Here is a 23,645-nt window from a genome sequence, read left to right on the forward strand (position 1 = left end):
TCTCATGCCAAAGTGCCAGTCAGGGAGTCATTACAATTGTGCCACGCCCTCCTGACTCTTTAGGAGATGACTTCTCCCATCTTAAGCACTCAGATCAGCAGAAAGTCTGGCGATTGTCACAACTGTCTCACAGACCAGCATATTTAGAGCTAGTTATTTTTCCAGGCACCTTTGAAGATGCAATTGGTGTTTATAAGCCCTAATTTAAAAGGTGTAATTCAAGTATGATCTGAAAAACAAACAAACAAAAAAACCTTAAACCTTTGTATTAATTATATTAGGCATCACAAATATCTAGAAAATTCTCAAATCTGCCCAGGGCTTCAGATTGAGCTGTCTATGGAGTAGTTATCCTCCCCCTACTACAAGTCAACTGGCTTATTCAATAAGATGAACATAGACTATTGTAGTCAAGAAAAATAAAACAGCAATAACAAACATTTCAAGGGTTTTCAACTCCCATCATAAACTTTGTAAAAATACAAATTAGTTAATAAATAAAAGAAAAATGTATTTCTTTGATGCAAAAAAAAAATAAATATATAAATCTCGACCCAACTTCTGCCTAATGGAGGCCATCAGTAAGCAGTCTAGACTGTCATCGAGACGCTAACTACGGTCTCCAAGATCTGGCGACCAAAGCAATGAATAAGCATCATATATCCATAGAGTACCTTGACCTTAAATAGTTCGCATTGCCTAGATTTCAGTGTTTTTTTTTTTTACCACCAGAGCTGTATTTTTGCAACTTATTAGTTCCACCCTTTAAGAGTTCTACCCTTTAAGGTCTTCTGTCCGATCCTCATAGAAGTCTATTGATGCAGGTGTATTCTGCATGAACACAAATTTTTCACCCAGATATGGGGACACGGAACACTAGTTCTTGGGAGCAGTGGAGATCCCAGCGACTGGATCCCTTTTAATCTGATTAGTCAGGAGATATGCCACCATAAGCGTAATATGGCAGAAATGGGCTTGAATGACCTTTAAAAGGAATCTGAATCTAAACTATTTATATGTGCATGGAGCTCTTTTAAAGACAAGTCCAGTAACGTCTTTACATGGCCAGTCCGTACCTTCGCTACGGAGAAATCAGCGTTTGTATTGATATGCAAATGAGGCCGAAGAGCTATGGCAGATCTGAAGCCTATCACTCCAGCTCTATCCCCGCCTCTTCTTACTTGGCTGTAGGTTCCTTTGCAGAGCATAGAGGCTTTCAGTCAATCAGGAGGCGGCGGCGCTGGGCGGGGAATAGAGCTGGAGTTAACGAGGCTTCAGATCTACCATAGCACTTCAGCCTCATTTGCATATCAATTCAAACGCTGATTTCTCAGGAACGGAGAAGAGGACTGGCCATGTTAAAGTATTGCAGGACTTGTCTTTGAAAGAGCTACATGCATATATAAATAGTTTGGGAAGGTAAGGTAACATCCTGTTGACAGATCTGCTTTAAACAAAGTAGACAACGTGGTCTATAATGGATGTGTCCTGCACAGATACGTTTCATTCGTAAATATTGAAAAGATACTCTGTAGTGATATTTTTATGAATATATGGATAAACCTGTGGGGGCCAGGTTATTTACTTCTTCCAGACATAAAGGGGGTGTCCAGGACTGAAATAGTAATGACCTATCCTTAGGGTAGATCATCAATATCAGTGTGGATCCGACACTGACAGAGTGTAGTGACCATTTTCTGCTACTGGAGGTTAGCTGCCATTGACGTAAATGATCTGAACTGCAGTACCCGAGAATGGCCACTACACAGTGGTGGTGTTCTGGCTGTGTAACACTGTGCGTGTCTGGTGGCCACGGCTCCTAGCATCAGCTGAGTGGTTGAGTCTGATCACTACTAATCTTACAGATCTATGGGCAGGTTATCAATATCTTAGTCCTGGACATCCAATTAGATGTACACAGATCTTGGCAACAGAGTACTATGGAAGAAGGTACCGCTACTTCCTTCTACTTGATCACCGTTGAACTTGTGTACTTCCACAACCAATCATTTGAGTGTTTGGCCTGGATACTTTTGGTCTATGGCAGTGGTTTCCGATCTGCAGATGTCTAACTGTTGCAAATCTACAACTTCCTCCATTGTGGGACGTTGTACTTTCACTGCTGAGAAGCAACAAGTTAGAAACTGGTCTATGCATAACTTAAGAAAAACGGGGGGGGGGGGGGGGCGGGGGAGTACGTACCTCCACTCCTGAGGAGCAACAAGTTAGAAACTGGTCTATGGACAACTTCAGAAGAACAGAGGGGTACAAGATTGGAAACAGCATGCCATATTGAAAAATAAAGAAATCCATAGACCCGACGGTAGCTTTCCTTATTGTCCCATAAACATAAATTAATTTATATTCCTCTAGTTAAGGGTGTCCATACCATTTAATGCAATACAAGTCACTTTCGGCCCTGTTATTTTTGTGGTGGTACAACATAGGTCAATATGTCCTGCATTATTAATAATATTATTACCGAGAAGGGCAAAGATAGTCAAAGTGCCCGAATGAAGAGGCAAGTCATTTGATTTCTGTCCATTAAAAAAACAATAAAAAAAAACAAAACAATAAAATAAAATAAATTATCAGGTTAACATGACCAAACAAGAAAACAAAAAAACCCCAAAACATCAAAAGCAACTATGTACACGAATCACCCAATACGCAAGTACGAGGAAAAAATAATTAAAAAAATAGATACAAAGTGCAAAAATTCTCACACTACTTCAACTATATTTTTTTTTTTCCGGATGTTTTGTGTCATCGTTATTGTAAGTGACTCTCACAGTAAGAAAGTAAAGAAGGTGCTTTCTGGCAGATGGAATGTTTTACGTTTTTTTGGGAGAGATGGAAGTTTTGTTATTTTTATACATTGTGTATGGTTTCAAGAGTCGATACCACTTAACCCCCCCAAAAAAGTGGAAGCAGTAGGACAGTTTCCGCATGGAATACCTCATTGCATAATTGTGGGCACCTGCAAAGTGTCCCCAAATCTCATTCAAGGTTACCGCAGGCGCGGAGACGGAAGTGGGAAGGAAAACTTTTTTCTCTTGTCTGACAGGAGTCAGACTTCATAGATTTTGTCCTGTAAATAGCTGAATAAAGAGTCCAGTCCTTTGGGTGAGCTCCAGAGCTGTTTTAACATCTGACACTCCCGCTCGTTCACATCCTCCAGTACAGATTTAAGGAAGCTTCTCACTAGGCATTTGGATTCCTCTAATACCTGAAAAAAAAAAAAAAGTTGGCGATATCTTAATTTACACATGGAGTTTTATTTTTCTACATTTTTCTGCTTTGCCTTTTCTAGTCGTTAAAAATGAAGGGACCCTAAAAAATATGATGCAGATGCCCTCTATTTTTAATAATCAGCTAAGGCAAAGCAAATGGGGGGGGGGGGGGGCGGCTCATATTAATAGGCTAGGAAGGGCCATGGATATTGGCCCCTTCCTAGTCTAAAAGGACCAGCTCTCAGTTGCCCCAGAAATGATGCATTCATTAGATGCACCAGTTCTGGTGCTTAGCCTCGGCTCCTCCCTATTGCTTTGGTGTGTTGACAATTGGGGTAATGGGACTGGGGGGTTGATGTTAACTGTGTAATGTCTGCGGACATCCAGACCACGGGTTAATAATAGAGAGGTGTCTATCAGACACCCCCATTGCGTAAAAAGATAAGAAAAATATAATAAAGAAAGGCAAGGCGCACAACCGTGAACCAAATAAAAGGGAGGTGCCAAGAGGCCGGTAGTAAAAACTACATGTGTACGGAAGAAAACAGACACTACCGTAAAGCCTGCACACTACACCAATTTTTAACAATATATGAAATTTTATTGGGTACACCAAAACAGCAAAAAACACATAAAACATAAGTAAAAACAGAACAATCGCACCCCACTCATAGGAGCCCCTTAAGGCACTATATATACACTAATAATAAAATGATGAGGATAAATACAGTAAATATGTCAATACAAATATACAATAGTCCCCACAAACATATGGAGCAATACAAATGTGCCTAAAAGTACAAATGGGAGGGACCTCCTATAGAGAACATGAAATGTACATGAACCTATGCGACCGCTAATTTTGTGGCTAATATAAATCCTGTTCAGACCAGTGTGCAACCATAACAAGATAAAGTAGAAATGGCCACGGTCTCAAATAAAGCCATAAGCAAACCACCATGGCCCATAAAAAACATGTGACAGAACCATGTTTACAGATCCATCATATGTGCAAATAAGATAGCACCAAACTAAATATATAAGCCATGTTAGAAATAACAAACGGACCAGGATAAAGGAGGATACCAACCACAAATTAGCGGTCGCATAGGTTCATGTACATTTCATGTTCTCTATAGGAGGTCCCTCCCATTTGTACTTTTAGGCACATTTGTATTGCTCCATATGTTTGTGGGGACTATTGTATATTTGTATTGACATATTTACTGTATTTATCCTCATCATTTTATTATTAGTGTATATATATAGTGCCTTAAGGGGCTCCTATGAGTGGGGTGCGATTGTTCTGTTTTTACTTATGTTTTATGTGTTTTTTGCTGTTTTGGTGTACCCAATAAAATTTCATATATTGTTAAAAATTGGTGTAGTGTGCAGGCTTTACGGTAGTGTCTGTTTTCTTCCGTACAAAGATAAGAAAAACACAGAGGGAAAAAAAAATTGTAAAAACTCCCCAACAATTCAATTTCAACCATTTATTAAAATAAAAATAATCCACATCGGTCTGCCGTAATCCAAATGGAGGTCCCACGACGATCCCCATCTTCTTCATCCAGTGTATGGAGCTTCGTTAAGATAAACAGCAGCCACTGGCTGGGTCTGTGGACTGTCAACAGAGGTTACGTAAGTAAGGTTACCTCAGTTCACAGGCACTGGTTCTCAAGAGGGCAGCGCAAGAGCCAGAATGATAAGCAGTCAAGTCACCGCTCATCATACACTGGATGAATTAGACGGGGATCTTCGTGGGATTTCCATTTAGATTACATCGGACAGGTGTAGAGTCTTTTTTTAATATATCGGTGAAAGAGGGAAATTGTCGTGAGTGATTTTGTTCAAATTAACAACTTCTGTGTGTGTTTATTTCTTTTGACTACGGGGTTAGTAATTGGGGTCGGACAGACGCCTCTCCATTACTAACCCGTAGGCTTGAAGCCAGTGCCAGCTGTAGATATCAACCCCACAATCCCATTACCAACACACCAGGACAATCGGGAAAAGCCAATTCTAAGCACCAGATTTGGCGCATCTAATGGACGCCCCATATCTGGGACGGCTGGTCTTATAACGAAGGGAAAGGGCCAATATCCAAGGCCCTTCCCAGTCTATTAATATTAGGCCCCAGCCTTATGCTTTGCCTTAGCTAGATATTAAAAATAGGGGGGCCCACATTGTTTTTTTTTCATTATTTTCATTATTTATGTATTAACAAGTAGAATAAAATAGACATGCAGGGCACTGCTCCACTTGGACCTCTGCCTCCTGGTTCAGTTATCTTTTTTTTTTTTTTTTAAATTCTCTGTTATTTTAAGTCATTTTCTGGCAATTGTTCTGCTCTTACCATCATTTTGCTTCCTTTTGCAGACCCCTAGTCTTTTCTACGATTAATTTACAGCACCTAAGTTTGGATCCACATTGACTTATATGAGGTTTGAGTACAGGGTCAAGTTTGGGTACCTGAGCCAAACTTTGGACTTAAGTTCGGCGGAACCTGAACTTCCAAGGGTCAGTTCATCCCTACACATTACACTAATAATGTAAGGGCTTGTTGGCCTTTATTTTTGGTTTTGCTTTAACCCTTGTATTCAATACAATTGCGGAGGTTATCATATCCCACTCACAAGTCATTGAGTCCTTCTGCAGTCAGCGGGGTTTGCCTGACTTTTACCTAATGGGCAACTTTAGGATAGTCTAAAAATAACCAAAAGAAGTGATAGCCATCTTACCACAGCACTGCAGGCAGCCATTTCTTTTACTCGGAGCATAACCTCCTGGCTGAATGTTGTCGGCCAGAAAACTTGGGACACTAGCCCTCGGCTACATGCCTCTTGTGCGGTGAGTTTCCTTCCACAGAACAACATCTCATTGGCCTGAAGAAGGAAGAGTATTTTTTTTTTATTACTGTTCAAAATATCCTTTTTATTCTTGAAAAAATGAAATTCATCTATTTTATTGGATTTGTTATAACTCACCAGGGCAACACCAAGTATCTGAGGAAACGTATATGAGGAGCAACCGGCAGGAGTCAGACGGATAGTAGCGTATGGAGTCTGGAACCAAGCTTTTTCACTTGCCCACACTATATCACATAGAGGCAAGATGGATGCCCCCAGGCCAAGAGCTGGGCCATTGATAGCCACCACAATTGGCTTTTTAAATTGGATGAACGCCTTTACAAAATCTCTGCGGAAACACAAGAAACAGGCGTTGGGTTGAAATTACAACGCAATACATGACTCAACAATGGGGTGTACAAAATGCTGTGCGGTGTGGGTAGAGAGAGTACAGTTACAACCAGATGATGTCGGGGAAGAGAAGGATTCAGCATGTCAAATTTTTATGCCCAATCCTTTTGGAAAATACGCCACCCTCCAGATTAGAAAAACATGCAGCCTCGTCCAAGCTTAGCTTGCGTGTGTACAAAAAAGTCGGGGAGAGATAGTGGTCATTGGAACGCTAGTGATCTACGCTGTATAGGCATCTTTAGGAGTGAACAAACTACTTAAATACCTTATTGCTTCTGCGATTCTTGAGCTTTCCTTTCTTCTGTCTGTAGACAATTTTCCGATAAGGTAGGAATAATCCAAGCCGCTGCAGAAAACACTCCCGACAGCGCTGAGCAGCAGGAGCTTACTATCATCAGATGAAGCATTGCACAAAGCCCGTCGGACCTCTTTCATAATCTGAATGGAAGACATAAATTGAAGATTGTAACATGCACCTCAAGACTGAAGCCCCATAAAAATAAGAACCCACAAGGAGAACTGACTAGTGATGTGAAATACATGGACTCGTCCATTGTGGACTTTTTTTGTGGTGAAGACAGTAGACACCCGATTCACGGCCACAGCTGGTACGTGGATATTTTTCAATCATAGGAGTTCTAAGGTCCCAGAGCGTAGATAAAATGTAGGCCTTTTTTAGGAGTTCTTTGATCCTATTACTCTTAGCCACCCAGTGTAGAAGGTCATGGAGCTCAAGTCCCATTTTTCATCATCCTGGAATTATCAACTTCATGGGCTCCCTCTATTGTATATAAAAGTGTATGAAAAATCTAAATACAAGGAAAGGATAGGTGCTAATATCAGATTGGTCCTATGCACTTCAATTGGACCCGATCTTCAGCGCCCGAGAACGGCCACTACAACAAGTATAGAGCTGTATTCTTCTAGCGGTAGTTCACGGCTGATCAGTTCAGTAGGGATGGTATAGGATATAAATATATAGCGCTGGTCACCCCTTAAAGAGAGTAATAATCCAGAAATTAAATAAAGTAAGCCGATGATCAGTTCTATTACTCCAAGCTGTCATGTTGGTGACACAGTAATAACATTTACAGAGGTATAGTAGAGAAGCCAACAGGCTGCTTTACAAATACCAAGCTCCTTGTGTGATCACGACCGTGGTTGTTAAGGATCGTGAAGAATCCCGAGAGTTCTAGTTGTCATGGAAACCTCGATTGTCTTTTAAAGAGAGCTTTCATATATTTAGATCAGTCCCCCCCCTTTCATTCAGCCGGTCACGATCCCAGGTGTGCCCATCCCTTTAAGCCCAGAGGTACTGTGCACTATTATTACCAGGCTCCTGGGGAATGTGTAGGCCCTCGTGACTGAAACTATTCTGGGTTCGTGAACGTTCTTACCAAGAAAGACAACACTGAGATACATTGGAGAATTTCATCATTTGAATTCCTAGAGATAAATGTCCTCCCCGTCCACGTTTGCGCAAAGTGATTATTTGTACCAAAAAAATACAGATGCAGCTAATTCTTATTATATTAATGGGACATTGTAGGCAAAACCAAATGTCAGGACAACCCATTTTTCTTAAAAGCTTCATAGATTAGGAGCAATTACCAGTGAGAACAACGGATCCTCATGAGGTCCAACATTCTGATATAGGGATTGGCCTGTATGGATGGAGGAAGCTTTGGGTGCTGCAATTTTTCCACTGAATTTGTAGGGCAATCATGTATAATTGAGTCGTCCTCAGTCCTCTCTGCGGTGATGCCCTGCTCTGGCAAATAGAGTGGAGTCCTGAGCAGGGGACTCCAAATAATATACTTTATATGATAACAATCTGTTTGACCTTTTCCAGGTGTGGCCATTTTTCATTTTCACTTCTTTAATTTTTGTTTTTCATTTTTCTATTGAATATATATATATATATATATATGATTCATACCATTTGTAAGTACAGCAACAGTCCAAACAATAGCTGTCACTCACATCTTCTTAAAAGAATTGCTTTATTGATCCAGTAGTAAAAAATTCACAAAAAATGGCTGGACACAACAGCAGAAAAATTAAAAAAGGCAGAAAAGAAATACCGTATCCTCTGCGCTCACAGGCAACATGTTTCATACCTTCATGGTCCTTTGTCAAGTTTTGGCAAAGGACCATGCAGGTCTGAAACATGTTGCCTGGGAGAGCAGAGGATACGGTATTTCTTTTCTGCCTTTTTTAATTGTTCTGCTGTTGTGTCCAGCCATTTTTTGTGCATTTTTCACTACTGGATCACTAAAGCAATTTTTTAGGAAGATGTGAGTGCCAGCTATCTTTTGGACTGTTGCTATTACTTAAGTATGTTGTAATGCACCTGGACAGGAGAGCCGATTGCTCTTTTCACACATTTGACATTTGTGAAAACGGTGGCATTTTTGAGACAGAAGGTGTGGTGACCAAAAAATAAATAAAATTTGAACATTTACGAACAGAATACCAAAACGGTTTAAATTGTCCCCACCTTCTTTAAACTGGGAAAAATGGGGTAATTCAAACGTTTATATTTTTTTTCCTTCACTTTCACTTTTTCCTGAGTCCTTTTAGGGACCTGGACTAGTAATATGTACTGTATTGCAGTATATAGAACAAATGACAACCTACTATGAAGCCCAGCCCATGGATAGGCTTTATGGCAGTACACAGATGGTGGCGACAGGAGCTTCCAGTAGGCCCCTGGCTACCACAGAGGGTGATAAGTGGTTCAATACTGGCATGACACGTTTGGCCCACTTAAAAACCAGTAACAGCTGCATTCCAATGATTAAACAGCAGCGATTGGAGTTGGCTCCGAACGCTGCTGTTAGAAGCAGATGGATGATCTATTTCACAGCCAGAACCCTTGGTGTATGGGGCTCAGCTTTTGAGATACATATACATCAAACGCCAAGAAGGAGTTAGCATAAATGTAATAAAAAATTATCTATTTAAAGCTTTATTGATAAACACATTTGTTTGGGAATTGGTTCATTTCCAATGTCACTATTAATATTTTAAAATTCTGAAATCTTGCAGTTTTTACTCCTGAGCCTCACAGTAGACTGATACTTCCTGTGGTGCAGAGATCACTTTCGAGCAGCCATCTCACCATCATAAGCAAGATTACAATGTAAGATCACAAGAACTGATGGTCACAGATCACCTCCTCTCCCTTCCAGCACAATGACCTCTACACAGATCACAGAGCATGCCCCCAGCACTCTCCCGGAGAAGTTAATGAGTTATTTCCGGTCCACAGCTTGGACAAGATGACTGCCCCAATAACCATGTACAGAAAATAGAATTTTAAAAAAATAATCAAAATTAAATAGAATAGATAAAAAATCATTTTCATTATATAGTTTTAATTAGCAAAACATAAGTAATATATTCCTCTGATTTACAATTCCAAATTAAAGTCTTGAATTAATCATATTTTTATTTAAAGGCATTTGTCATCAAAATGACAAAGAAATTAAGAAAAAGCCAATAACGAATAGATATAAATTTCTACAATTAACATTCAGTCCCGCTGGATAATACCAGTTTTCATTTATTAAGTTCTTAACAATTATGAAATATTTAAAAGTGGCATAAAATGAAATAAAACCAAAACTATATCATGTTTTAGTTATTCTAGTATTAGAAATACATGGTTGATGGTTGGGACAAGACATTCCGCAATATGTAAAGACGTGAGACAAGTTGTTCTGTTACTGGGGCCGTGCGGTCAGATATGAAAGGTGTTGTCTAAAAATCTGCTATAGGACACGTAATAAGAGGGTGCTTCATTTCAGATTGGTCTGATTGATGTCTTCCTTGGTAGTTATGAAACTGTGCAGAGCTTCTTCACTCCACTGACACTGCATGTTACTCGCCTGTCACGGCTCCAGCATCGGCCCATGCTTCTTTCTCCTATGGCTGCCTTTGCGTTAGTCCATACCAGGTGTCACGATATCTATAGCGACCCCACGGGGGGTATCGGTCGGCGGACGGCACACAATGGGATGGTAAAGGGGTTACGAAGGCCCTACCAATAGGAAAATGAGGAATAGTCACCTCCTGCTCAATCCTAAGCCTGACCCTGCACTCCCTTAATGCCCTAAGTGGGTCCTCCCCCCCCCCCCCACCGCCATCAGGAACCTCGTCCCTTGTTATCACCTCACACTGCCCTGGCTAGTGCACTGGCCGGCAAGGGCGCTAGCCTCACCACTGCAGATAGTACAACACAGGGGACAGTGACAAAAATGAGACAGACGGGGTAATAACACAACTTAGCTTTACAACTTCCTTTGCTGCAAAGCACCGTACATTAGAACAAAGGCACCAGGATCACAAATTCACAAAACTAGCTGATAAACCACAGCAGCCAGCAAGCTCCTTACTTGGTCACTGTAGATTACTCTATCACCGACAATCAGCAGATGCATCAGGTGACCATATAAGGCATGTGGGAGTGGTCACCACCCACATCAGCTGACCTATCCACACTGCAGTTACAACAGATTGCCAGAGAGGGAAACTGATATTAACCCCAGCTCGTCCTGAAAGGAAAAAAGCTTAATTTAAATCATAGTGGAACCAGAGCTGCCACGAATCCAAAAATGGATCGTGACACCGGATTTTCTCAAGAATCCCTTCAAACTCCTGTGACATCACCAACCTAGGCCTTTTAAGGCTGACAAAGGCAGAGACTAAGTGCTTGGGAATTAAGCAGGCAGCATACAGTGGCATGTAAAAGTTTGGGCACCCTTGGTCAAAATTAGTGTTATTGTGAACAGTTGAAGATGTAAAAGGGCTAGTTAAAGATGACACATTTCCTATGTATTTTAGTCAAAAAAATATATAGTCATTTTTAAATGTTACAAATGACAAAAAGGAAATTGGCCTATGCAAAAGTTTGGGCGCCCTTGGAGATTTTTGTGCTCAGATAACTTTGTCTAAGGTTTGAGACCTTAATTATCCTGTTAAGGTTTGACTTGTTCACTATCGTTGTTAGGAAAGGTCAGGTGATGCCAATTTTCCAGCTTTATAAAAACCCAGTCTCCTCTAACCTTGTGACAAAAAACAGCAGCCATGGGTTCTTCTAAGCAGCTGCCTACCACTCTGAAAATGAAAATAATGAAGGCGCACAAAGCAGAAGAAGGCTATAAGAACATAGCAAAGCGTTTTCAAGTTGCCCTTTCCTCAGTTTGAAATGTAATTAAGAAATGGAAGCTACCAGGAACAATGGAGGTCAAGATAAGGTCTGGAAGACCAAGCAAAATTTTAGGAGAGCTGCTGCTAGAGAGGCAAATCAAAACCCCAGCTTGACTTCAAAAGGCCTTAAGAAATATTTAGCAGACTATGGAGTTGTGGTATGTTGTTCTATGGTTTAGAGACACCTGCATAAATATAGCCTTCATATAAGAGTAATCAGAAGAAAACCTCTCCTGCGTCTACACCAGAAAATTCAGGGTCAGAAATATTCAAAATAACATCTAAACAAGCCTGATGCATTTTTGAAACAAGAACTGTGGACTGATGAGGTTAAAATAGAACTTTTTGGCCACAATGATCAAACATTTGTGTGAAGAAAAAAGGGCACATAGTTTCAGGAAAAGAAAATTTTGCCAACCATTAAGCACGGGGGTGGATCAATCATGCTTTGGGGTTATGTTGCAGCCAATATCATCATGGGGGATCATTTCACGGGTAGATGGAGGAATGATTTAAATGAAATTCCAACAAATTCTTCATGCAAACATAACACCATCTGTAAAAAAGCTGAAGTTGAAAAGAGGATGGCTTCTACAAATGAATAATGATCCTAAACACACGTCAAAATCCACAATAGACGACCTCAAGAGGTGCAAGCTGAAGGTTTTACAATGGCCCTTACAGTCTGCTAATCTCAAAATCATTGACAATCTGTGGCTAGACCTCAAAATAGCAGTGCATGCAAGACGATCCAGGAATCTCACAGAACTGGAAGAATTCTCCAAGGAAAAATGGCAGAAAATCTCTCAAACAAGAACTGAAAGACTTGGCTGGCTACAAAAAATGTTTACAAGCTGTGATACTTGCAAAAGGTTCTGCTACTAGCTACTAACCATGCTGGGTGCCCAAACATTTGCATTGGCCGATTTACCTTTTTGTAATTTTTAAAATGTACAAAATGACAATATATATATTTTTTGCCTAAAATACAAGGGAGATGTGTCATTTTTAACTTTAGCCCTTTTAGAGATCATATCAACTTGCTTAACTGTTTCCAAACTCAGTCCTGCTTACTGGGCGTCATCCGCACCAACCTCTCAGCACCCATCATTTCACAGTAACTATTCTCAATCCTGTTCACACCTTATTTCTGCAAACAAGGTAACATCTCTTCAAGTGTCTTCCCAGTTTGCCTATATGTCAATTTCCTACTGTTGATAACCATTTCCATGATACAATATCCAGTTGTATAATTTGCTGCTATTCACTGTTGCCTTGCTGAAGACACCAGACTGCATTTACTTGTGTTACATTGCTGCTGTTAACTATTGCCTTGCTGGAACATACCAGACGGCATTTACTTCTTTTTACACTGCTGCTATTAGCCATTTTCCTGCCAGAGGATACTAGTCTTGTGTGCTGCTACTGCTCCTGTGTGTTTGACACCTGGCTCTTTTCCTCTGTGATATGTGCTCAGTTTGCCTCCGGTCCAAGTTGCTCACCCAGACCTATGGTTTAAGAGTATCCACCTCACAAGGCGAGCCCATAACATTGCAGCATTAGCAAGCAAGGAATAGGGTGTAAAGGTGTGTGAACTAGAACTAGAAAGAGGCAAGCTGGGGAGTAAGGGTTGTTTTAATTTTTCTAGTAAACTTCCCACATGTACCAACTTTTGATAAATGTAGAAGTCCCAACTTGGCAGTGGTGGGACATGCAAACTTCAGTTGGATTTCACTAGATTAGGGTGAGGGTGGTCTCATCCAAAGGCCAGAATTGGCTTCCATTTACATGGGACTTGGACGTTACGCTATTAGTGGGGAAAGGGGAACAGAGAATGGTAAGTATATGTTAGACATTTGGTAAAGCAAGGATAGGTAATATATCTATGATCACTGGGGTTCCAATTGCCAGGACCCCCACTAATCCTACAACAAAGTACTCTTTGGATTTGGTGGGGGTCCCAGTGGACAGAACCTCATCAGTTTGTGGGAACACCCCTATAAAACATTAATATTTAACTCAATAAATTATTTCTGCTTACGTCAGGTGTCAGGGAGTTGTTGTCTGATGTCTGGCTGGACAGCAGGATGTGAGTGAAGCCATCTTCCTTCCTGACGACTATGTCCCGGAATCGACAGTTACTTTCATTCTGACGGACGCTGTATCTCAATCTCTTATCAAACACGCAGTCCTTTTCCAAGTCCAGTTTCCGCTTGACTGGGCTGTGAGGGGTCAGTTCTCCATTGGTCAATGGTTCCCCTTTAAGTGTTAAAAAAATAATAATAATAATAATGATAAAGTAAAAATAATAAAGTACAATATTACACAAACATTATATTCTGTGCCGGTAACAAATTTTATATAAATTGGCGATTAAATACAAGAGCATTGTGTTCAGACTCAGTTTGGTGTCTTCGTAATAATTTATGACCTTGAGAAGTACCACCCACACTTTATGGGGAATGTCGCTTTGATATCTAAGGAATGTTTTTGCAATATTTTACTTTCTGATCTGCCTTTACCATTTAACGGAATGAGGATGATTAGCTTAATAATGGTTATTTGGCATTACCAGACAGCACCACTCTTTTCGAATGGCCCTGTCTGGTATTGCAAGGCAGTCTCAATTTGTGGAACATGGTAAAGGCCGAGTGTCATACACATCTGATGGACATCGTCTATAACGGTAATAAAGTACAACCCAGTTTGTTAAAGGGAATTTGTCAGCAGGTGTTTACTAATCTACTGAAGAACAGCATGATGTAGGGGCAAAGACCCCGATTCCAGCGATGTATCACTCACTTGGCTTCTTGCTGCAGTTTTGATTAAAAACTGTTTTATCTGCTACCAGTTCTCTAAATGCTGAGCTCTGTATCAACCCACCAACACCACTGATTGCTTACTTTTCTTTGTTCAATGTTTATAGGCAGTAAGCTGCCAATCAGTAGTGGGGGGTGTGGCTGGACTACCAGGTAGCAAGCCAAGTAGTCCTCTAGTGATAATCTCATGCTGATAAAACAGTAATTTGTATAAAAGCTACACTAAGCTGCCCAGTAAGTGACATATCCCTGGAATCATGGTCTCTGCTCCTATATCATGCTGCTCTCAGATTAGGTAGAAAAAAAACCTGGATACAAATTCTCTTTAAGGGTCCAACTGGGTAATGTTTGGTCATACATATGAGCTTAGTTGACTTCTGGTGGGCAGATCTAGGTATATGGCCAAATTGTATACGAGTGTCATGATTAGTGATACATTTACCACTTCATCACACTGAAGGAAGATAATAAACGGACGGTGCCGACCCGGGGACCCTGCGGACGGCACCTCGCTGTGGACCCTGTGGATGGCACCGCCCCGGGGGAATCTGCGGACAGCACCATCCCGGGGGAACCTGCGGAAGGCACCTTCCTGGGAAACCTGAATGCATTACACTCTCCCATAATTCTGTGTACCCCAAATCTCAATGCCGTTCATTTGCAGTTGACTTTTAATTACAATTTATCAGGAAAAGCAGTTTACTCTTGCAAAATATCACCACTACTGCATTCAACCAGAAAAATTCTCCCGAGAAGCTGAATTCCCAGAAGAACATTCTAAGAGGCATTAAAGATTTGAAACTAGGACGACAGCCTGGAATCCAAGATGTAGGTTGCAAATTGATTTTTTTTCCACTTAGATTTCTAGTAACAGATTTTTTACACAACCAAACTAGAAATCCATCAGATGCTGCCCATCACTTTACGCGCTTCTTTTATGAGCTCAATTCTACATAAGTTTAAAGTTGCCAGGCGTTTTGGGCATACGAGTTGTTTATCCAAATTAATGGTTTGTGAAGCACAAATAAGTAGTCATTATTTCCAATGCTCCTGAAGTTACGGCGGTCTAAAGCTTTAGTCATTTTGCATCGATTTTTCAGGTATTTTCCGCAGGTTGAAGCAGATAATCTGGAAGGATTCCAGTTTTCTCTCCAGCTTTAATTACATAACTAAATATAAAAAAAAACAAATTGTGACCTGGGAAATGATTTTATTCTCTGTGTTTAGTCTGTACACACAGACTCGCAGGAAGAATCACAAGGTGTGGAATTCCCCAAGCATTTTTTTTTCTTTTTAGGTTTTGAAAGTCGGAATTGGTTTCTTAAGATGTGATATTTTATTTTGTAATTAGAAATTCGCAGAATTGCTGGTAGAAAAAACAATGAATAGAGGTTACAGCAGTTACAGCTCTAATATAGGATTGTCTGGAAATACGAGGGTTTCCTCAGATTCTGAATTTACTGGGAAGACATGTTTTCCAAGATTTTGACCATAGACATGAAATGGTCTACTAGATTAGTCGTCCCATCGTAAATGGAGCCAAAAGTTTGTCTTAGAGTGGTTGTCTGGTGAAAACAGGTCATCACTTACAGATCGATGGGTGTCGATTCCCTATTCTGTTGATTGGTGTGAATCCCATCGGTTAGACCTTACCAATCAACAAGTTATCACCAATCCTATGCATGTATATACATGTGGATTGCAAAAGTATTTACCCCATTAGCATTTTTTGTGCTGTGCTACAACTGGGAACATTTGGTTTTCTTTTTATTGTGAAACAAACAACACATAGAACAAAATAACTTAAAAGGCGGTGTGCGCAACTATTCACCTCCCTAAAGTCAGTACTTTGTAGAGCCTCCTTTTGTTGCAAATATAGCTGCAGTCGCTTTGGATAAGTCTCTATGAGATTTCCATATCTTGACACTGGGATTCTTGTCCGTTCCTCAAGGCAAAATTGCTCAAGCTCCTTCAAGTTAGAGGTTTTCCTCTGGTGAACAGAAATCTTCAGGACTGACCACAGATTATACATTGGATCTAGGTCTAGGATTTGACTTGGCCACGCCAAAATATTTACACATTTTCCCTTAAACCACTTGAGTGTTGCTTTAGCAGTATGCTTTGGGTCATTGTCTTGTTGGAAGGTGAATCTCCGTCCCAGTCTCAAATCACTGACAAACAGGGTTTGCTCAAGAAAATCCCTGTATTTCGCCCCCTCCATCTTTCCCCTTGACAATTTTTCCTGTCCCTACTTGTACATGCACATAATGCTGTAACCACTCTGGTGATGGCATTCTTGGGGGTGATAAGTTGTTAGTTTGGCGCCAGACATAGCATTTACCTTGGTGGCCAAAAAGTTCAATTTTGGTCTCATCTGACCACAGCACCTTCCTGCATACATTTGGGGAGTCTCCCACATGTCTTTTGGCAAACTAAAAAGTAGCCTTGCAAGTAAAGGTTTTTTTCTGCCCACAGTTCCATAACGGCCACCTCTATGTAGTGTACGGCTTATTGTGGTTGTATGGACAGATACTCCCGTCTCAGCTTGGGAACTCTGCAGCTACTTCAGGGTTAACTTTGGTCTCTGTGCTGCCTCTTTGATTAATGCCCTCCTTGCCAAGGCTGAGAGTTTTGGTGGGCGGCCTTGTATTGGCAGGTTCGTTGTGGTACCATGTTTTTTCCATTTGATGATGAAGAATTTGATAGTGCTCCGGGGGATCATCAGAGATTGGGATTTCTTTTTATAACCCAAACTATGACTTGTACTTAACAATTTTGTCCCTGATTTGTTTGGAGATCTCCTTGGTCTTCATAGTGTTGTTCGAAGATCTCCATGGTCTGAATGATGTTGTTCGGTTATCTCCATGGTCTTCATGGTGTTGTTCGGTTATCTCTTTGGTCTTCATGGTGTTGTTCGGAGATTTTTTTGGTCTTCATAGTGTTGTTCGAAGATCTTCATGGCCTTCATGGTGTTGTTCGGAGAGCTCCTTGGTCTTCATAGTGTTGTTCGGAGATGTCCTTGGTCTTCATGGTGTTGTTCAGAGATGTCCTTGGTCTTCATGGTGTTGTTCGAAGATATCCTTGGTCTTCATGGTGTTGTTCGAAGATCTCCTTGGTCTTCATGGTGTTGTTCGAAGATCTCCTTGGTCTTCATAGTGTTTGGAGATCTCCTTGGTCTTCATGGTGTTTGGTTAGTGGTGCCTCTTGTTAATGGTGTTGCAGCCTCTGTGGCCTTTCAGAAAAGGTAAAAAGTATATATACTGACAGACATGTGACACTTAGATTGCACACAGGTGGACGTGCTGTCACTAAGCATGGGAGATATGAAGGTAATTGCTTGCATCAAAATTTTTTAGGGGCTTCACTGCAAAAATGGATGACTACATATGCACATGACAATTTTTCGATATTTGATCCCATAAATTTAATGCCTATATTTTTCTCACTTCACCAACTTAAACTATTTAGTGCTGATGCGTCATACACAAACCGGATTACAAAAATATTTAAACATGGGATGTAATGTAACAAAACAGGTACAAAGGAAAGGCAGTGAATACTTTTGCAGGTCACTGTAGTTGATAAATTTTCTGGACAAGATGAAATACCCTTTGGATCTCCATTATAACATGATTTACTGCTCAAGTAAAAAAAAATCCAAGATGGCAGACCATTTTGTTTTGACACATAAGGCCCTGATTCATGAAAGCTTTTACTCCAGAATTCTAGAGTAAAAGCTTTGAAAAGCTGCAAAATTTAAGCACAACTCTGAATTGTACCTAAAGTTTGCAACTTTTGGTGTTTTGATGCCAATTTTTCCCAGCTCCACCAAAATGGAGTTAGATTTTTGGCATGGCGCTCGTACACCTCTTCATGAATTAGGAGCGTCTGACTCTAGCACGCCCGCTTACCAAGACCAGTGTGAACAATGCCGATGAATCAGGCCATTAGTGTTTTGACACTATCACCAATTTAAAGGGTGTGTCCTCTAGCTTAAAGGTTATTGATAATCGGCCCAAGGTGGGGTAATTAAAAAAACAAATCTCTCATATTTACCTCCCAGATCAGCACTGCTCCTCTTCACTCACTACTCTGTCTACCACTAGTCTTAAACCTGTTTTTGTGTCTACTGTGTTGGATATATGGCTCTATATGTTTTTTAACCCTTATTTAATAAAAACTGTGTTTTATTCATTGTTGTGATTTCTTTGGTCCCGTATTTTGGGCAGCATCATTTTTTTTCGGTTAGTGCTTTGGGACCTCTTACTTTGTCCAGGGTTATGATTTTTGGGTTTAGCAGACATTCTAGCAACCGATGCTCCCCCATTTAATGCCTGTTTTCTATCATATGAAAAAAAGGAGAACTGAGAAAATGAAAAATTACTACCGTAATTTCTTCTTTTTAGACTTGTCGTACTTGTCCATGAGCTGTAGCAATGCATGGCATGTCTCAAATCTGGGTTAGAGGGAACCTGATATGTCCAGAAATGCTACTTACCACCAGATGTAGGCGTAATCTACAGGTTAATAGCGCTTAAATTCTGTGCAGCTGGCTTACTGGAGCGGCAGCTACAAGGAGAAAAATAAGTTGTATTTTCCCTGCAGCCACAACTTGACCAGTCACTGGGGGGTTGCAGGACGTGGTTACAGTCACCGTTCACAACACTAAATTCCACGGAAGGGGCAGTCCCTGCCTTCATTATGTAACCCCCTGAAGTTACCCTTTAGGCACATAGTAGAAATAACAAGGCTCAAACACTTGACTGAGAGTCTTAATAGACTTTCACTTCTAAGAAGAAAAAGGACAAGAGGGAAAGCCGAAGCTAACTGAATAAAGTATGGCTTAAAAAGATTTCCAGATCATTTCATCATTGTTTTCTTCATATTTTACAGTGTCCCAACTAGATATATAATTGGGGTTGTAGTTTTTTTATTTTTTTTTATTTTAGGTGGTAAAAAAAGTTCACATTTTTGTTAACGAAAAACCCTTTGGTCCTCCATCGATTGAGCCCTGAGGGCTTGTTTGTTGCATGGAGAGCTGTAGTTTTTTTTATATCAGTATGGGGTACCATGATCTTTTGATTTGGCAAAAAAAGGCCATTCTGGGGATTTTCCATTGTTTTTACTTTTATGCTATTCTCAGCTTGGGTTAATTTTTCTGTTTAGAGTGAAAACTTTTACAGAGTTGGAGATGAAAGAGGTTTATTTCTTAAATTGAGAAGAAAGAGGTTGATTTGAACTATTATAATTTTTTATATTTTTAAAAATAGTATTTTTTTTTCCTTACTTTTTGGTCCTTCAGAGGTCTTGAATGTGCAATTGTTTGACCATTTGTGCTATATTCTGTAACTTTATTGCCGAATATATTATAATAGTTTAATTAAAGGACCAAGATGTCAGCAACGAGGTCTATAGTAGTCCCCTGACTGCCATGGACATCACATATTCATGACGCAGGGGGCTGATAGGCGCAGGTAACAAAACTACTGCTGCTGACAGTGGTTGACCACAGCATCTATATGGTTAACAGCAGAGATTGGAGCTAACTCCGGTTGCCACTGTTAGCTTAGTGATCTAAACTACTTTCTAACATGAATGTCAGGGAGTATCGAAGAATTAATGGGGTTGTTGTATAGATAATATACTGTATATCATATATGCCAAGGATAACTGATAAATGTATGATTGCTAAGACCTCCACAGGAAAGGGGGACCCAAAGTCATTTTTTAAACTCAGATGAACCCACCAAGTTTTTCAAGCAGAAGACACTTCAAGAAACTCTGGCGTTTTTTTATTTTTTCTCAAACATCTTTAATGTCATCTGTTCGGTCATTTGCTAAGCGTTTTGGCCAACAAAGGGTTTTTGAGGGTTTTCTCATGGTTTTTAACCCCTTCATGACCTTGGGATTTTTCGTTTTTCCGTGTTCGTTTTTCACTCCCCTCCTTCCCAGAGCCATAACTTTTTTATTTTTCCGTCAATTTGGCCATGTGAGGGCTTATTTTTTGCGGGACGAGTTGTACTTTTGAACGACATCATTGGTTTTACCATGTCGTGCACTAGAAAACGGGAAAAAAATTCCAAGTGCGGTGAAATTGCAAAAAAAGTGCAATCCCACACTTGTTTTTTGCTTGGCTTTTTTGCTAGGTTCACTAAATGCTAAAACTGACCTGCCATTATGATTCTCCAGGTCACTACAAGTTCATAGACACCTAACATGACTAGGTTATTTTTTAGCTAAGTGGTGAAAAAAAATTCCAAACTTTGCTAAAAAAAAAAATAATAAAAAATGATTTTAATGATTCCAATTCGGTGCAGATACGTTCTTTTGATCGCCCGTTATTGCATTTTAATGCAATGTCGCGGCGACCAAAAAAACGTAATTCTGGCATTTCGATTTTTTTTCTCGTTACGCCGTTTAGCGATCAGGTTAATGCTTTTTTTTTTATTGATAGATCGGGCGATTCTGAACGTGGCGATACCAAATATGTGTAGGTTTGATTTTTTTTTTAATGATTTATTTTGATTGGGGCGAAAGGGGGGTGATTTAAACTTTTATATTTTTTTTATTTTTTTCACATTTTTTTTAACTTTTTTTTTTAAACTTTTGCCATGCTTCAATAGCCTCCATGGGAGGCTAGAAGCAGGCACAACGTGATCGGCTCTGCTACATAGCAGCGATCTGATGTTCGCTGCTATGTAGCAGAAATGCAGGTGTGCTGTGAGCGCCGACCACAGGGTGGCGCTCACAGCTGCCGGGGATCAGTAACTATAGAGGTCTCAAGGACCTCTATGGTTACAATGGAGAAGCATCGCCGACCTCCGATCATGTGACGGGGGTCGGCGATGCGCTCATATCCGGCCGCCCGGCCGGATGAGGTAGTTAAATGCCGCTGTCTGCGTTTGACAGCGGCATTTAACTAGTTAATAGCGGCGGGTGAATCTCGATTTCACCCGCCGCTATTGCGGGCACATGTCAGCTGTTCAAAACAGCTGACATGTCCCGGCATTGATGTGGGCTCACCGCGGAGCCCTGCATCAAAGCAGGGGAGCTGACCTCGGACGTACTATGCCGTCCGAGGTCAGTAAGGGGTTAAGAAGTCGTTTTCCAGCCACTTTTTTCAGTTTTTTGAATATGGGCGAAACCACAAGCATTTTATTTAACCCCCTTACCCCCCAAGCCAGTTTACACGTTCATGACCAGGCCAATTTTTACAATTCTGACCAGTGTCACTTTATGAGGTAATAACTTTGAAATGCTACAAAAATCCCACTGATTCTGAGATTGTTTTTTAGTGACATATTGTACTTCATATGATATAGTTGTAAAATTTCTTCGATACGACTTGAGTTTGTGAAAAAGACGGAAATTTGGTGAGTTTTTTCACATTTTGCAATATTCAATCTTTTAAATTTTCTGCTCTTAAATCAGAGTTATGTCACACAAAATAGTTAATAGATAACATTTCCCACATGTCTACTTTACATCAGCACAATTTTTGAAACAAAACATTTATGTTCTTTAGGAAGTCATAAGGGTTAAAATTGACCAGAAAGTTAGAAAGTTATAAGGGTTAAAATATGACCAGCAATTTCTCACTTTTGCAACAAAATTTACAAAACCATTTTTTTAGGAGCCACATCACATTTGAAGTGACTTTGAGGGGCCTATATGACAGAAAATACCCAAAAGTGACACCATTCTAAAAACTGCACTCCTCAAGGTGCTCAAAACCACATTCAAGAAGTGTGTTAAGCTTTCAGGTGCTTCACAGGAATTTTTGGAATGTGGAGAAAAAAAAAAAGAACATTTAACTTTTTTTTCACAAAAATTTACGCTAGACCCAAATCTTTTTTTATTTTTGTAAGATGGAAAAATGGACCCCAAAATTTGTTGTGCAATTTCTCATGAACTTGCCGATACCACATATGCGGAGGAAAACCTGCGCACAGCAGGGCTCGGAAGGGAAGGAGCGCCATTTGAGTTTTTGAACAGAAGTGTTCTGCCCATCTTAATGTACAGAAAGTTAATTATCATGTTATTCAAGTTGTGGCCACTGGAGGTCATCAGTTGCCTACTTTTCATGTTGTTTACCAACTCTTCCCTCAGAAGAGCAATGTCTTCTGGGTAAGTTCCGCCCTCATTCTTCTTGTGGAAGACAAGCTTCAGTAGCCATTTCTCCTCAGGTCTGAAGGGAGGCACACGTGCTCCTGTCTCACTTACTTTCCTACCCCTGTCCTAACAGATCTCGGTACGTTTATAAAGGGTTGGGTGCATCTTATGTTTGTGTTAGTATCTCAGCCTTATGCAGCTCCTATAGTCTGATGTAGTTAGGCAGATTGTGCTCTGCAGCTTGCATGTAGATAGATGCATCTTTGTATAGAATAGGGCAGTGCTGCTAGAATTACTGTGTAATGCACTCTGTATAATTCTTGCTGTAATGTCCCAGTTATTTATGTGATTGCACCCTGTATGTGCATATACTGATATGCTGTTATTCTTTACAGTTTTTCACCAGTCATCCACTATGATTATTCACTGAACATCCACTTTGTACATCAACATCATTCACTATTCGATCATCTACTATGAATACTATCCACCATTGTTGTTCAACGTTATAGTTTATGTTATCATCACCCTAATAAATAAGACTTAAGCATCAACACAGTCTGTTTACTGGGATGTGGATGAAGGTTTAGCCGTATGTTGGAATCCACACAGCATCCTACGTGGAGGAAGGCAGAACAGTGAAAAACGAGACCGCCGGTCGCAGGCGGTGATTGTAAAGTAAGAACAGATTAGCTGCCTTCAGTGAAACTGATAGCCGGTCGCAGGCTGTAGTTGATCAGACTGTACGGAACCGCTAACACCCACACTGCTCCACATTCGGGTATCACAGCAGCAGCCATACAGCCGCAGAACTTACAGCAGCCCGCCAAGAAGAGCTACATCATTCCCGCCACGCGGAAGCTCACCGCACATAGACTCAGTTTCCCGCCAAAACACTCAGCAGTACGCAGCTAAGCGCACAATGTCTCAAAACAGCACATCCTCACTCAAGACGAGATCACGAGCAACCTCTAGCAGGTCATCATTGGCAGAGCTGGTAGCTGTCG

General features: G+C 40.5%; 1 protein-coding gene across 1 annotated transcript in view; it reads right to left on the reverse strand.

Annotated features, from left to right (window-relative positions):
* Positions 1-2,190: 2,190 nt before the first annotated feature.
* Positions 2,191-23,645, reverse strand: part of CDYL2 (chromodomain Y like 2) — a 139,711-nt gene continuing 118,256 nt past the window's right edge. The window contains exons 3-7 of the mRNA XM_077288360.1: positions 13,749-13,966; positions 6,759-6,931; positions 6,221-6,431; positions 5,975-6,118; positions 2,191-3,229 (exon numbers count right to left, since the gene is read on the reverse strand). Coding sequence (XP_077144475.1) covers positions 3,071-3,229; positions 5,975-6,118; positions 6,221-6,431; positions 6,759-6,931; positions 13,749-13,966 — 905 coding nt within the window. The 3' untranslated portion in view covers positions 2,191-3,070. The remainder of the gene's footprint in view (positions 3,230-5,974; positions 6,119-6,220; positions 6,432-6,758; positions 6,932-13,748; positions 13,967-23,645) is intronic.

Source organism: Ranitomeya variabilis, chromosome 2 (assembly GCF_051348905.1).
Source record: "Ranitomeya variabilis isolate aRanVar5 chromosome 2, aRanVar5.hap1, whole genome shotgun sequence".
Taxonomy (NCBI): Eukaryota; Metazoa; Chordata; class Amphibia; order Anura; family Dendrobatidae; genus Ranitomeya; species Ranitomeya variabilis.